At 43.0% G+C, this 16,316-nt stretch overlaps 1 protein-coding gene across 2 annotated transcripts in view; it reads right to left on the bottom strand.

Annotated features, from left to right (window-relative positions):
* XXYLT1 (xyloside xylosyltransferase 1) overlaps positions 1–16,316 on the bottom strand; it is a 309,749-nt gene that overhangs the window by 86,258 nt on the left and 207,175 nt on the right. For both annotated transcript variants that reach the window (XM_056565379.1, XM_056565380.1), the window contains exon 3: positions 15,998–16,130. In XM_056565379.1, coding sequence (XP_056421354.1) covers positions 15,998–16,130 — 133 coding nt within the window. The remainder of the gene's footprint in view (positions 1–15,997; positions 16,131–16,316) is intronic.

The following is a 16,316-nucleotide window of genomic DNA, read 5'->3' as shown; positions in this document are numbered from 1 at the left end:
GATAAGTAATAAAAATGCAATCTTCTCAAGTATTCTGTAGCTAAGGAAGTATGAGGAAGTATAAGTGTTTGTTCACACGATAGGAAAACGGGCAGAATGTCTGCCCAGGAAATATGGGTGAAAGTTCTGGAGGGCGCTAGGGCCACTTGGAAAAGCGCAGTCTCCTAAATGTATTTCAGAATCCGCAGAAAGAATAGACATGTGTATTCTTTCTGCAGAAGCCAGAATGGGGAATATCTAAAAAGGTACAATTAGCAAACTGACAATTTGTAAATGTTTTGGTATGCAAGTGATTTTGACATATTGTTCATCTGTCATGCATATTTACATTCTCTATACCCACTTATCTTTGTGGGCCGCGTTTATTGAAAATGCATTATGTTCTAACCTGGATTTCATCACTGTGGGTGCTGCAGGCATGAAAGCACTCTTGCTCCCTAGAGATGAGCGAAGTTACAGTGATTCAATTAGTCATTAACTTCTCGGCTCGGCAGTTGATGACTTATCCTGCATAAATTAGTTCAGCTTTCAGGTGCTCCGGTGGGCTGAAAAAGGTGGATACAGTTCTAGGAGAGAGTCTCCAGCCCACCGGAGCACCTGAAAGCTGAACTAATTCATGCAGGCTATAGTCAGCAACTGCCGAGCCGAGAAGTTTGTGACTAATCGAATCACTGTAAATTTGCTCATCTCCATCCCTGAACACTGCTCGTGTTACACCCTTGTATTTTTGTACTCTTGCTAAAGCAACAGTTTTACCCATTTACAGTTTTGCCTGAGCTCTGCAGTCCATAACAGCCTGAGCAAAGCCCAGGGGCTCTGTCACTGTGCTACTGCTATTAAAGGGGTACCCCGCTGCTAGAAATCTTATCCGCTATCCAAAAAATAGGGGATAAGATGTCTGATCATGGGGGTCCCGCTGCTGGGGCCCCTGCAATCTCCCGACGTTCTAAACAAACGCTGGGTTCCTGTGTCAGTTGTCGCAACATCACGGACACGTGGTCGTCACGTCACAATCACTGCATCTGGCTCTGAGCATTCTGAACAAAATGTTCAGAGCACTGGAGCACCGGAGTACCCCTTTAAGCAGCAGGAGCCCAGCTATAATACACAGCCAGAGGCCTGTACAACAGCCAGGAATGAAGAGAAGTTTACTCTTGGTAGTTTAACCCTTTACATGCAGCGGCCAATAGAGGCTGCAGCATGTAAAAAGAAATTGGAGTGGGAGGGAGCTCCCTTTGTCACTGCCTGATGCCACGCAACACCAGAGCAGCAGGATCCCAGTTGTATTACCGGGCTACTGCCAGGAACAGTGGTCAGTCCAGTCAATAGGGACTGCGGCATTTAATAGATCTGACAGTGGAAGGGAGCTTTCTCTGTCACCATTGGCTCCTTGAAGAGCTGTGTGCCAATGGTTGTGATGACAGGCGGGAGCCAGCCAAACACTCCAAGGACTGCCACGGTAAAAATTTATTAGGGCTACACGATATGAGGAAAATGTGCGATTGCGATTATGGGCCTAAATATTGCAATTTCGATATGTGAAGCAATACAATAAATAAATGGTGAAATCCCGCCATTTCCAATCTCCTCCATTTTACAACTATCCACCCATTTTATGCCCAATGGCCATTTCACATCATCTCCCCCCTGTCAAATTCTCCCCTCATGGTCACATCTTCTCCCATCACATTTTCCCTCTAAGTCACAGTCCCCCCTCCTCCTGCCACATTCTCTCCCCCCCCCCCCCCGTCACATCTCCGCCCACCAAATTCTCCCCCCATATCACATCTCACCCCCCCGCCACATTCTCCCCCCATATCACATTCCCACCCCCATCACAATCTTCCTTCCATGTCACATATCCCCCCCCCCCCCCCCGTATGTCATACCCCCCCCCCATGTCCCATTTCCCCCAGTCACAATCTTCCTTCCATGTAACATTTGCAGCAATACACTGGGATTTTAATCTCCCGGATGCGGGAAACCTACCATGTTTGCTGCCGAAAAAGACCTTTCCCCATCAGCCAGTCACTGGCTTGACATGTGACACTGCTGTGGCCAGTCACATTCCCCCCTCACCCCGCCACATTCTCCCCCATATCACATCTCACCCCCCCCTGCCACATCTCACCCCCCTTGCCACACTCCACCCATTTCCCATCCCCCCCATTGTCACATTCTCCCCCCATTTCCCATCCCCATGTTGTCACATTCTCCCCCATGTCATATTACCCCCCCAGTCACAATCTTCCTTCCATGTCACACCCCCCCCCCCATGTCACATTCTCCCCCCTGTCACAATTTACCTTCCATGTCACAATTGCCCCAGTCACATTCTCCTAACCCTCCCCCCCCCCTGTCACAATCTACCGGTCTGGGCAAGCTGGGAGTTGTAGTTTTGCAACAAATGGAGGCACCCTGGTTGGGAAACACTGACTTTTAGTATTTAACTTTGTTTTCAAGTTTTCCCGGGAGGGGGGGCGCATCGCTATATCGCAAAAAGCAAAAACCGCTATTCGATTGCTTTTGCGATATATCGTGCTGCCCTAAAATGTGTATTACTAGGCTGTGCCAAAGGCTTAACACAGTACACTGCATGTCAGCGTAAAAACTAAAATAAAGAGTAATAAAAAGTAAAAAGTGAAGTGGTTAATGGAGCAAAAGTGAAGAATTAAAGCATGTGCAAAAGGGTTTCAGGAGACAAAAAAGGAAACTAATAAGTGCTACATTTGCTTTGGATGATCCATACAATGTTTTAAAAAATTATGAAACGTGTATTGTAATAGACACTTAAGTAATTGAGCAAAATGTCATGGATTGTATGTTATCGGCTCACAGACTCCACACAATCACCACATCTTGCTTTGGAATGCAGACACTTTGTACTGTATAGTGTTTTGACTGAATAATGTTACTGTTTTCTGAAAACAAATTATCTATTTGTTTCTCCAGAGCCAAATCACATACTCCATTACATTAACTATTTCACTGCCAAATGTCATTACCAACAGGAAGCCAAACTAGCCAAACTAATGTTGCTATGGCACAATTGTATTTTCTACTTAATTTAGAGACTGGGTCCCAAAAGTAAGGGTGCATTCACATCACGATTTTGCTATTCAGTTCCCGTATACTGTATTGTATAGGAATTCCATATACAACCGTATGGAAAACCGTATACTTAGGTATCCCATGCAAAAACAAGATGCATCCAGTTGTATAAGTTTTTTGTCGTGTACGATTTTGTGGTTTTTTTGTTTTACTGTACACAAAACTACAGTCTATTACAGTATTGTGTCCTGCATAAAAACCATATACGGCATATGTGTCTACGGTGCCATATAGTTTTTGGGATAGTTTTTTTTATTGTTCATGGCAAACCACACCGTTTTTTCCTTGGAATTTCAATAAAACAATTGGAACTTTATTGCACTAATGTGTTAAAAAAAAAAAAGTATACTCTTTATTACTTTTTAGATGTGCTTCCTATGTAAAATAAATAAGTGCATCTGTTTAAAACAAGTGATTTCAAATCAGTATTTTTCTTCTCGCTCAACAAGTAGAATGAAAATAGTGTTTTTTTTGTATATTTTCACATTTTTGAAGCATTCAGAACTGGAGCATCTAGCAAATAAGGATTTATTTGTATTTTCCTCTACGTTAGTCTTCTATAGGTCTCTGGCTCTTAGAACTGAAAATGTATTTAACATGTTTGCAGCTTGCATTACAATTGTAATGTTCATTTCTATTTTCTAAAAGGTAATTTGTGAGATCGATTACACAGGCATCCTTATTAATACACGGGACCAAGGGATACCTTTCAGATCGTTGGGGGGGGGGGGGTCCGACCGCTGGGGCCCCCCGCGATCTCCTGTACGGGGCCCGGCAGCCGCGGGAAGGGGGCGTGTTGACCACCGCACTAAGCAGCAACTGACACGCCCCCTCAATACAACTCTATGGCAGAGCCGGAGCGCCACGTCTAAGGGGTTAATAGTGCGCGGCAGTGCAGCGCGCTATTAGCCACGGGTCCCGGCCATGGCCTCGCGTTGTAGAACGGGAGCGGACTCGGGTCCTTAAGAGGTTAATGGTTAATTTACGTATGAAGTTGTTAAGAGCCAAGAATAGGTCAAAACTGTTGGTTTTGTTGGTAGAACAATGAGAGAGCCCCTTTTTCAAAACATGTTCCTCTATCTCTCGCAAGACATAGGAGGAAAGGTTAAACATTTTTTACCATGTTCAGTTGAATTTCTTCTTTGTTTTGTGATCTCTTGGTTTCTTTTTTTTTTTTTGGGCTCCTTCTCCTACATCCCATCCCCTCTTTCGCGACCTTTTCTTTTCATGCCCAATTGGGGCGCTAGTTGGACCTTCTCCCATGAGGAAAGAACTGACTGGTTTAGCAGTAAGGGTGGATTTTTTACAGAGGGAGGAAGGCCCAAAAAAACTGTGGTGTGGTTGCATGTAAGAGATGTAATCAGGGGAAGGAGTGGTGTTCAGGCAGGACTTCTCTTTGGAAACTGGTGTACTGATGGGAGTGAAAAATTGATGTACATAGACACAACTGAGTTTATAAAATGAATACTGGATGTTCAATGGTCACTAGAATATAAGTTAGTCAATATGGACATATTATATACAGTCCTAGACCATGAATTAGGTATACAAGCCATGTCGCACTCTCTAATGACCTCCAGATGCCTCAGGCCCAGAAGGATTTTATTTTACAAGGTCTTAGGGACAGATATACATGCAACACACAGGTACTGCTATGGGGTCCAAGGTGGCCCCTAGCTTTGCCAATTTATTTGTTGGGCTATTTGAGGAAGAACATGTCAACTCTCATTGTGTTTTTGTTAATTGTATCTACTATTGTCATTACATATACAATATTTTTTTTCATTTGGAATGGTAACACTAACAGTCTGGATGAGTTCCTCACTCATCTGAACAATAATAACTGGACTTAACAATTTACGCAAAATGTTTTTTAGATCATGCTAAGTTTTTGGATATAGTTTCTCACAACCCGGGCAATTCTCTACATACCAAAACATATTTCAAACCTGTTGATAGTAACAGCTATCTTGACTTTGGTAGTTCCCACTTCAAAAAATTGCTTTATAATGTGTCATATAGGCAATTCAAAAGAATTAGGAGGAATTGTACCAAGGAGGGTGATTTTATAGCTCAAAGCAAAGTACTCAAAGCCCGTTTTAAAGCTAAGGGCTATCCCCGTCCTTTGGTACAATCCTCCTTCAAACGAGCCCTAGCACTTACCCAAAATGATTGTCTTCTCGCCAAACCAAACACTAGTGAACCCTTACCAGACCGATCTTATAATTTCATTACAACTTTTAGTAGGGAACACGGAGAAATCAGGAACATTCTCACTAGACATTGGGCCATTTTGATGAAAGATCCTCATCTTTGTCCTATTTTATCTCCCAAACCGGCTATTACTTTCCGTAGAGGACGAACCTTGCGGAGTATTGTAGCACCCAGTAAATTTAAATCTAAACCACCCACTTTCTTTCTACTACAGGTTATTTCAAATGTGGTATTTCGAGGTGCAAATGCTGCCCGTTAATAACTCAAAAGTAAGACATTTACATTGGCAGCCACTGGAACGACTTATCCAATCAGATCCCGTCTAAATTGTGGTTCACAGTATGTTATGTATTTATTACAGTGTTCATGCGGACTTTAATATGTGGGCAGGACTATACGTTGTTTCCATGAGCGTTTGAATAAACATCGAAGTAACTCTGTTCATGGGTTTCTCCTGCACAGCATTTCACGGCACCTAACGGAAGTTCATGCTGGGTGTTTAGATTGCATCTGTGTTACACTTATTGAAGGTATAGGTAAAGATGTATCCCAGAGGTTCAATACCCTTAGAAGGTGGGAGTACTTCTGGATACACATTCTCCAAACTCTGTCACCAAGAGGTCTTAACGACATGATAGAGTGTAATCTGTAAAACCAGGTGCAATTTAGCTATGGGTCAACTGTTCTTTTTATTCCATACTAGCTGAGTACCCGGCGTGGCCCGGTTTTTCCTTCCTAATCCTTGTTGGGGAGGAAAATAAAGGAGGAAGCTTTTAACTTCATATCCCGTCCTCATATAATGTCATATCCCGACCTCCTATCCTGTCATCGTATCCCGACCTCCTATCCCGACCTCCTATCTCGACCTCCTTTCCCGTCCTCCTATCTCGACCTCCTATCCCGGTCCTCCTATGTCGACCCGTAATATGTGTACCAGTTATTGAAATATCTCCAGACGTACGGAAGTTGTGTGGGAACATACATTTCCCATTGATTTGCATGGGACTTTAAACAAAAACCCCGACCCTCACAAATGGGGGTAGTTAAAGGTTGAATTAACTATCCTATATTTTAAGTGGATATATAAGTAACATGTGATCAAGTATTATTGAAATATCTCAAGCCGTTTGGAAGTTATGCAGTAACATTTCCCGTTGACTTGTATGGGACATTAAACATAAACCCCGCCCCTGGCAAATGGGGGTGAGTAAGGGTTAAATCACCTATCCTATGTTTGTTGTTGACATATAAGTAACATGTGTGCCAAGTTTCATGTTAATATCTTTAGCCGTTTGGACGTGATGCTGGAACATACACACATACATACATACATACATAAACACACACACGTACGTTGTGTTTTATATATATATATACTAGCTGAGTACCCGTTTTTCCTTCCTCATCCTTGTTGGGGAGGAAAATCAACAGAGGAGGAAGCTTTTGACTTCATATCCAATCCCCATATATTGTTGTCATATCCCAACCCCATATCTCAACCTCCTATCCTGTCCTCCTATCTCCACCTCCTATCTCCCCCTCATATCCTGACCTCCTAACTCGACCTCCTATCCCAACCTCCTATCTCGACCTCCTATCCCATCCTCCCATCGCGACCTCCCATCGCGACCTCCCATCGCGACCTCCCATCGCGTCCTCCCATCGCGTCCTCCCATCCCGTCCTCCCATCCCGTCCTCCCATCCCGTCCTCCCATCCCGTCCTCCCATCCCGTCCTCCCATCCCATCCTCCCATCCCATCCTCCCATCCCATCCTCCCATCCCATCCTCAAATCCCATCCTCAAATCCCATCCTCAAATCCTGACCTCCTAACTCGACCCGTAATATGTGCACCAGGTATTGAAATATCTCCAGCCGTACAGAAGTTATGTGAGAACATACATTTCCCATTGATTTTCATGGGACTTTAAACAAAAACCACGACACTCACAAATGGGGGTGGTTTAGGGTTAAATGAACTACCCTATATTTTAAGTGGGCATATAAGTAACATGTGACCAAGTATTATCGAAATATCTCCAGCCATTTGGAAGTTATGCAGTAACATATATTTCCTATAGAGTTGTATGGGACTTTAAACATAAACCCCGCCCCTAGCAAATGGGGGTGAGTAAGGGTTAAATTACCAATCCTATGTTTGTTGATGACATAAGTAACATGTGTGCCAAGTTTCATGTTAATATCTTTAGCCGTTTTGACGTTTTCGTGTAACATACATACATACAAACACACACACACACATTGGGGGAGATTTATCAAAATCTGTGTAAAGAAAGAGTGGTGCAGTTGCCCATAGCAACCAGATTGCTTCTATCATTTTCCACTGCTCTTTTTAAAAATGAAAGAGGTAATCTGATTGGTTGCTATGGGCTACTGCATCAATCTTACTCTAGACAGGGTTTGATAAATCTCCCCCATTGAGTTTTATATATATATAGATAGATGGTGTATTTAGCTGTTGGTACGGTTTGCTCCAGTTGTTTTAATACATGGGTGCCCACATGTATACATGTATACTTTGTTGTACTTTTTATAATATATATATATATATATATATATATATATATATATATATATATACACACACACACACACACACCTTTTAGATATTCCCCACATATAGCTTTTAAATGCCGTATTTATCGGCGTATAACACGCACATTTTAGGCTAAAATTTTTAGCCTAAAGTCTATGTGCGTGTTATACGCCGATACACCCCCAGGAAAGGCAGGGGGAGAGAGGCCGTCGCTGCCCGCTTCTCTCCCCCTGCCTTTCCTGGGGTCTAGAGCCCTGCTGCCGCCCCTTCTCTCCCCCTGGCTATCGGCGCCGCTGCCCGTTCTGTCCCCCTGACTATCGGTGCCGGCGCCCCATTGCCAGCGCCGATAGCCAGGGGGAGAGAAGCGGCGCCGACAGCCAGGGGGAGAGAAGGGGCCGCGGCACCCATTGCCGGCGCCGCTGCCCCGTTGCCTCTCCCCATCCCCTGTGGCATAATTACCTGTTGCCGGGGTCGGGTCCGCGCTGCTGCAGGCCTCCGGCGTGCGTCCCCTGCGTCGTTGCCATGCGCTGCACGGCACGGCGCATGAGGCCAGGAAAGGCAGGGGGAGAGAAGCGGGCAGCGACGGCCTCTCTCCCCCTGCCTTTCCTGGGGGTGTATCGGGGTATACACGCGCACACACGCACCCTCATTTTACCATGGATATTTGGGTAAAAAACTTTTTTTACCCAAATATCCTTGGTAAAAATGAGGGTGCGTGTTATAGGCCGGTGCGTGGTATACCCCGATAAAGACGGTATATATATATATATATATATGATTTTTTTTTTATATACATCTCATATACATCAATTAAATTGTATAAACAGCTCTAATATATGGCACCTTGTTTACATTACTACGTTCAACCTGTCACATGTACACTATGATATTTTAACCCTACTTTGAGTTCTATTCATAGGCATTATAAGTGTGTATGGAAAGCTATTGCATCCCTTTATATTTCAACTAAATTTTTATATGATTTTGTGATGTTTTAGTATTATGTACTGTTTACAGGATGTGATGTCATTGTCAGGTGACATGATGTGATGTCATTGTCAGGTGACTGAATGTGATGTCACTGTCAGATGTCCATCCCTCCTCGATGAGCGCTTGTTCATTTGTTCCTATATAAACCTTGCTTGCACACTATGTTTTCATACTAATCTGAAGAAGGGGGTGGCATCCCCGAAACCTGCCATCTGTTTTATTGTTTCATCTCCAATGTGTTTTTGCATTACCTGCAACTCTGGTTAGATTTTTTTTTCCATCATCTGGATACTCGCAGCGCCACTCAAAGGGTCTTCTGTCTGTCTTCTACACCACGTTGCATTTATCAGGACTGGTTTTCCTCCTCCTGGGATCCTGTGCACAACAGTGGTACAACCATTTGTAACCCACTATTTGGGTTGATATGCAAGTTTTTCAATTGCTCCATGTGAGCAGCCACTACCTAGGGGAGCTTTAAACCTCCCAACACCTTTACCTTCCAAGAGGCTAAACGATATCACACTTGGCGCCTTGGTGTGGGTCTCTCTTTTTGTTTTATTTCCCACACTATATTTAAAATATCTCTTTTTAGTTAAATGAAAAGGATTTGCAGTTGCAGATATTTATGATAATCTATCATCTATGGTCAGTACATATTCACTGAAATACTTTCATAGATTTAATAAAAAAGAAAATCTAGCTTGTAAACACAACAATTCTGACTGAACGCACTCTGTACATGATGCTCTTAGGGGAGTGTTTCTTTTATACTCCATAGTACAATCATATACATACATTCCTGGCCTTCATGTTAACAAGGAAATCATAGTGGGAGAAAACTAGAATAGTTTTTTTTCTCCTTGTTATCAAAGCAAAATCATTTTCTGTATAATCAGAATAATCATTTTCAATGGCTTTGACCCAGGAAAATTCATCCACTTTAGCAAAAAAGAAGCTTCTGTTTTGTAGCAGATGGAGAGACAATGCTCATCTCATTTGTAGATGAAGCCAAGAACATTTTGCTCTGGTGTCATTGTCCTCTCCAGTGAGTAGAGCTCTGCTGCAAGACTAACCAACAAATATACGGCATTGTATAAAGCTGGGAAGAGAAGGGCCTTAGCCTGTTACACCATACATGTACAGAACATTCTGTATGATTCTGGTATTGGAGAAAAATTCATCCTGAATCGTAACTGAATACAATAGAGAAGCGTTTCCCTAATGGTGGCGCTGCAGGAGAATTTCAGCCAGGTGATCAGCTGATCGCTAGGGCACCTTTTTTCTTCCCACCTGCCTTTACTTTTTAATGTTTCCATTGATGTAGCCAGGGTTAGTTTTTGATGGACAAGTTGTACTTTTTCATGGTACTAATTTAATAATTTGGGAATCTAAAGTATAAAAAAAAAATTATAATCTCTCTCATATATAAATATATATATATTGTATATATAATTGTATATGGATCCAGCATGTCACCCAGTCAGAGGCTATATGCCCAGCAGAGGTGAGTTGGTATCTGAGTGTTAGGCTCAGAATGTGTGTTAGGGTCCCATCCTGAATGAGGCCACCTCCCCGTGGTGGATGGGGGACACGTTTTTGATCAAAGGAGTGCGCTAAGAGCCTCAATTTTTTGACCAATGTGTGCTGCTGCAATCTTCTTTTTTGTATAATATATATTTACATTTGTGGGATGAAAAAGAAAAACAAAAAAAATTCAAGTCTACCATTTTTCGTGGGGCAATATTAAGGAATTTACTGTAACAATGACATGTTAAATTTTTTCTGTGGGTCGTTATATTTACAGTAATGTTTAATGTATACACTTATGTTTTTGCATCATCATATTCCAAATATTACTTTTTTTTCCCTATGGAGCTATGTGGGAGATCATTTTCTAAGGGGAGAAATGTAGATCTCAGGGATCTGACTTGGTGTCATATGCTTAATATTAATATACTACAAGAATCATAGCTGCTGTCAGGTATATCTTTTCTAATACAGAGCTCTAAACCCTCTGAATTCAATATTTTGTCTGGCTGCCCTAGAGGAATCTTAGGAGCTTGCAAAATAGCAGTTTCTTTTTAAATCTTCCGCCATAATTATTATTTTGTTGCATCATACATCTTATGGTAAAATGAAAAGTTGCATTACAAAGTACAATTGGTCACGCAAAAAAGAAGCCCCAATATGGGTTTGAAGAGCGGTAAAGCCCTTAGAAAGAGAGGAGTAAAAAATTTAAAAATGAAAATTGGCTATGTCCTCAAGGTCAAAATGGGGTGAAAATTAAAATAACAGAATAAAATCTATAAGTCTATAATACTGCTTAACGCCTTTGACAAGTCACAGACTGATACATCTGTCACTGTACAGGAATTTTCAACCATCACTGTGCAATGCTGTTGGGTCCATCTATTCTAGGCGGTATGCACTACACCCCAACATGTTTCAGTTGTGATCCAGCACATTCATAAATTGTTACTATACAATATCCTAGGCACATTCTGCTCAATGTTTTATTAGTTAGAAACTTAGAAGGAGTACTAGTAACATCACAATTAAATGAAAGAATTTACATAGGAAACTTTGGTTTTTGCTGGAGTTTCCCTAAAAGTTAGCAAAAAGGAGCAAAAATTGTGCCATGTTCAGGTATCTATCCAACGATTTGGCCATAAGTGTAATTATGAAAGATGCCTATACAGTAGTAAACAGTGCTGCACTATAGTCTTTTTCCATAAAATGGGTGAAGTATGCCTTATTTTATTGGAGTCTCTTTGTCTACTAAGAGTGTATTCACACGTGCAGTATCATGCGCATAGCTGATGCAGCAGATTTGAATCTATTCTAAAAAGATTCAACACAACTTCAAATCTACAGATTTAAATTGGCAGCAGATCCTGTGTGTGTGAATACACCTTAAACAGTACCTCTCATTAAAAGGGTACTCCGCCCCTAGCATCTTATCCCCTATCCAAGGGAACCTTGGGATCTCCGCTGCAGCACCCAGTTATCATTACAGCATAGAGCAAACTCGCTCTATGTGTAATGACCGGCGATATAGGGCCCGCCCTCTTAATGCAAGTCTATGGGAGGGGGCGTGATTGCTGCCATGCCCCCTCCCATAGACATGTATTGAGGGGGCGGGCCATGACATCAAGAGGGGGCGGAGCGTGGACGTAACGATGCTCCGGCCCCTGTATTGCCCTTCATTATGCACAGAGAGTTTGCTCTGTGCAGTAATGATAGCGGGGTGCTGCAACGGAGATCCCGAGGGTCCCCAGCGGCGGGACCCCTGCGATCTGACACCTTATCCCCTATCTTTTGGATAGGGGATGAAATACTAGGGGTGGAGTACCCCTTTAACTTGATGAATATTAATCCTCCCAGTTCACTGCCCGAATCATGATAAACCACCACCAGTCTCAGTCAGATTCACATACTGGGAAGGGGCATTACCCAGCAGGTGTGACATCATCTGAAGCCATACAGGGGAGAACTTCCTCCCTCATTCTGCAACCAACAGCAAACGGCAGTTAAGTGTGAGGGGAGCTATGATTGGATAAGGCTGGACACACCCCCTTCAGCAGTCCAGACTGCAATTCCTGTGTTTGGACTTCTGCCAGGCCAATAGGAGTGCAAAGTCTGTGCAAAAGATTGGGGGAAATGTGCTCTCGACAAGTAGGGAGTCACCTAGTGTCAGCTTTTTTAAACAAATAAAACTTCATTTTTTTTAAACAAAGTATATTAGAAAGATTTTGCAACAGCAAAAATTTGTTTTAATGAGAGGGCCCATTTAAGGGTACGTTCACACGTACAGTATTCTGCCGTATTTGATGCGCAGGATCTGAAGCTGCCAATTTCAATCTAATCTAAATGACTGGTCACAGCATCAAATCTGCAGCTTCAAATTCTGCGAATCAAATACATGCATGTGTGCAATGTACGTGTGAATAGACCCTAAAACCTTAAAAACAAAAGGCTCTAACCAGTAGCAGCAGAATAAAATATTGAGTTTGAGTTTAGACTGTATCCTAATAAGTAGAACAGCTTCATTGAGAACTGACCTTGACATGCCAAGCCAGGATCACTATAATAGAGACAACCCAGTGCACAATAAGCAGGAAATCTCTACATAAAGATTTGATCAGAGCCTAGTACACACACCTTAGGGATTCAGGTTTAAGAGATAAAAAGCCATTGTAGATCAACTGGTATGGATTATTAAGGCTTCGAAAGGAAATTTCTAAATAACCAATGTTACCTTTATCTGCAAAATGAGCAATTTGTGACATTTGTAGCACAAACTGTCTATATTCAGATAAGTTATGTTCCACTACCATAGAGGCTAATGTGTCTCCTTAATCAAAGTCAGTGCAATTAAAGGCACAAAGTAGCAATCATTACTTTAATACACCAGTCTGAATATAAAGAGAGCAATATATTAGGAAGCAGTGTCTATACATAAACGTTAAAAAGTTTTAATCCAGGCTATGCTTGAATAATTATTTTATATTATAGCAACACATTGGAAAACTTTGTTTATGAAAAAGTTCAAGGGTAGGGTCACATGTAGCATATAAGCATATACCGTATTTATCGGGGTATACCACGCACCTGCCTATAACACGCAGCCTCATTTTACCAAGGATATTTGGGTAAAAAAAAGTTTTTTTCCCCAAATATCCTTGGTAAAATGAGGGTGCGTGTGTGTGCATGTGTATACACGGTTTCTGACCCCGCAGAAGCCCCAAGGAAAGGCAGGGGGAGAGAGGCCGTTGCTGCCCGCTTATCTCCCCCTGCCTTTCCTGGGGTCTAGAGACCTGCTGCCGCCACTTCTCTCCCCCTGGCTATCGGCGCCGCTGCCCCATTGCCTCCCCCTGGCTATCGGCGCCGCTGCCCCATTGCCTCCCCCATCCCCGGTTTTATAATTACCTGTTGCCGGGGTCGGGTCCGCGCTGCTTCTGGCTCTAGTGTGGCATCTCCTGTGTCGTTGCTATGCGCTGCAAAGCGCAATGACGAGTGACGTCTTCAACGCGACAAGCAACGACACAGGAGACGCGCATAGCAACGACGCAGGAGACGCCACACCGGAGCCAGAAGCAGCGTGGACCCGACCCCGGCAACAGGTAATTATAAAACCGGGGATGGGGGAGGCAATGGGGCAGCGGTGCCGATAGCCAGGGGGAGAGAAGGGGCGGCAGCAGGGCTCTAGACCCCAGGAAAGGCAGGGGGAGAGAAGCGGGCAGCGACGGCCTCTCTCCCCCTGCCTTTCCTGGGTTTTCTGCTGGGTCAAAAAAAACGGGGATGGGGGAGGCAATGGGGCAGCGGCGCCAGCAAACTCTGGACCCCAGGATAGGCTGGGGCAGAGAATCGGGCAGCGACGGCAGGTCTCTGGACCTGCAAAAGCCGCAGCAGTTCATTGATTTAAAGCGCCCGCTTTAAATCATTGAACTGCACCGGCTTATCGGCGTATAACACGCAGATAGACTTTAGGCTAAAAATGTTTGCCTAAAAAATGCGTGTTATATGCCGATAAATACGGTAAGTATTTCACTGCTGTGTATTCTGCTATGAGCAGACCAACAGGGCAACCTACGTCAGTACTTTGTGCGCAACGAGGTTTGGAGGCAGGCCTGTGCTGGCAAACCACCTAAAACCCTCACTGCACACACAGGGCTGCAGCCGGTAGGCATGTGGGTCTGCTCATAGGAGAATACGCAGCATATGACACACTGGGTCTGAGTGATTCCTGGGCCTGACAGTTACGCTGCAGGGGGACCGAAGGAGGACATAGAAAGCATTGCAGGAGCGCTGGAGGAAGGTATACATAAATTTTCTTATATACCTTATATTCAAAAAGCCCTTTTATGTGTCAAAGAATTTTTTACCAGTTTTTGTGGATCAATGCTGTAAAAAAAAAAAAAAAAATGCAATAGTGAACGCATAGCTTTTATAGTTAAATAAATAAATAAATAAATAAAAACGGCAAGATATTGGCTGGAACTCAGAAAATGTTTTTCTCACTTCTCCCTGCTGCCCAGGCTAGTTACATGACAGTGCGCTCAGCCTATCACCGGCACAAATAAACCGGTAACTTCAGGCACAGATGGGGGTATGTTGGCGCTGACCAGGAACAAAGTGGAGAGAAGCCAGGATAAAATCCAACTTGTTTATTTAAGACCAAGATGCAATAGGTTTCACTGCACATGCGCAGCAAAACTTGTAGCATTTTGGTCTTAAACAAATTGGTTTTTATCCTGGCTTCTCTCCACTTTGTTCCTGGCCAGCGCCAACATACCCCCATCTGTGCCTGAAGTTACCTGCTTCTATTTACCTCGATACCTGGGAAGGCTGAAGACCGGACCCTGTGTCCTCCTTATGCTCGATCCATTGTTGTGTATGGTTAACACAACCACCTGTGGTAAGCGACCTTCCCAGTTTCCTTACCCAGTGCCCGGTGATTCTTGGAGCGCCTTTTTTCCTTTATTACAGAACACTGACATATGCACTTCTCATGCTGCTAACAATCTTGTTTATATAAATAAAGAAAATCTTGTAAGATCCTACACAGTAGAAGGAATTTTATATTACCCTTGAGCAATACATCAATGCATTGACTCCCCATTGAAAACCGTATTACAAAAGATGCATCCGGTTGTGTCCGTTTTGCATCCTTTACTGTTTGGTCAGTTTTTTTCCTGTACCCAAATCCGTAGCCTACCACAGTTTTTGGTCCAGGTGAAAAACCGTATTGAAGCGTATACTTTTTTTTCTTTAAACATGGGAGTCAATGGGAACCGTATGTGCGAACGGTTCCATCCGGTTTTTGACTTTGCACAGTTTTTTTCTTGGAATTTCAATCAAACAAGTGAAACTTTATTCTTAATGGAGGGAAAAGTTAAAAACTTACACTTTCTTTTCTCAATGCAACAGGACACCATTTTTCAAACGGAATACGGATAAAAATTTGTACACACGTTTTGAAACAGTTTAGTCAGGTTTTGAGGAACCCGTTTATCAAGAACCTGATACAGGAACTGTATTGCCAAAACGTGGTGTGAACCCAGCCTAATCCAAATAAAACCCCAAACCAACATAATACACCTACATGGAAATTTAAAGACAGTACCTGTACACAGGCTGCATTTCATGTGCTATTCCAATGACTGCGTTCTGGAGAAAGTTATCAAACTCCTCAAACAGTTCTCTGATGTTGGTCTGGAACTTCAAATCCAAGTCTAGCTGAATAATTCGAGATATGTCTACAAATAAGGAAAATATGAATTAGGTTGCAATACAATAAACAGCAAACAATGCTTAGAATATCAGCACCTTCTGTCATTCTCCCATTCTTGGCCAAGCAGAGCAGTATGGGGAGCAGAAAATCTAAGGGTGCGTTTACACGGCCGTTTGTCACCGTTTTTTTATCCCTGTTTCAGCTCCGTTTT

This window comes from Hyla sarda, chromosome 3 (assembly GCF_029499605.1).
Source record: "Hyla sarda isolate aHylSar1 chromosome 3, aHylSar1.hap1, whole genome shotgun sequence".
NCBI lineage: Eukaryota > Metazoa > Chordata > Amphibia > Anura > Hylidae > Hyla > Hyla sarda.
The sequence above is the reverse complement of the archived record's forward strand: the minus strand, read 5'-3'. Positions and strand labels throughout refer to the sequence as shown.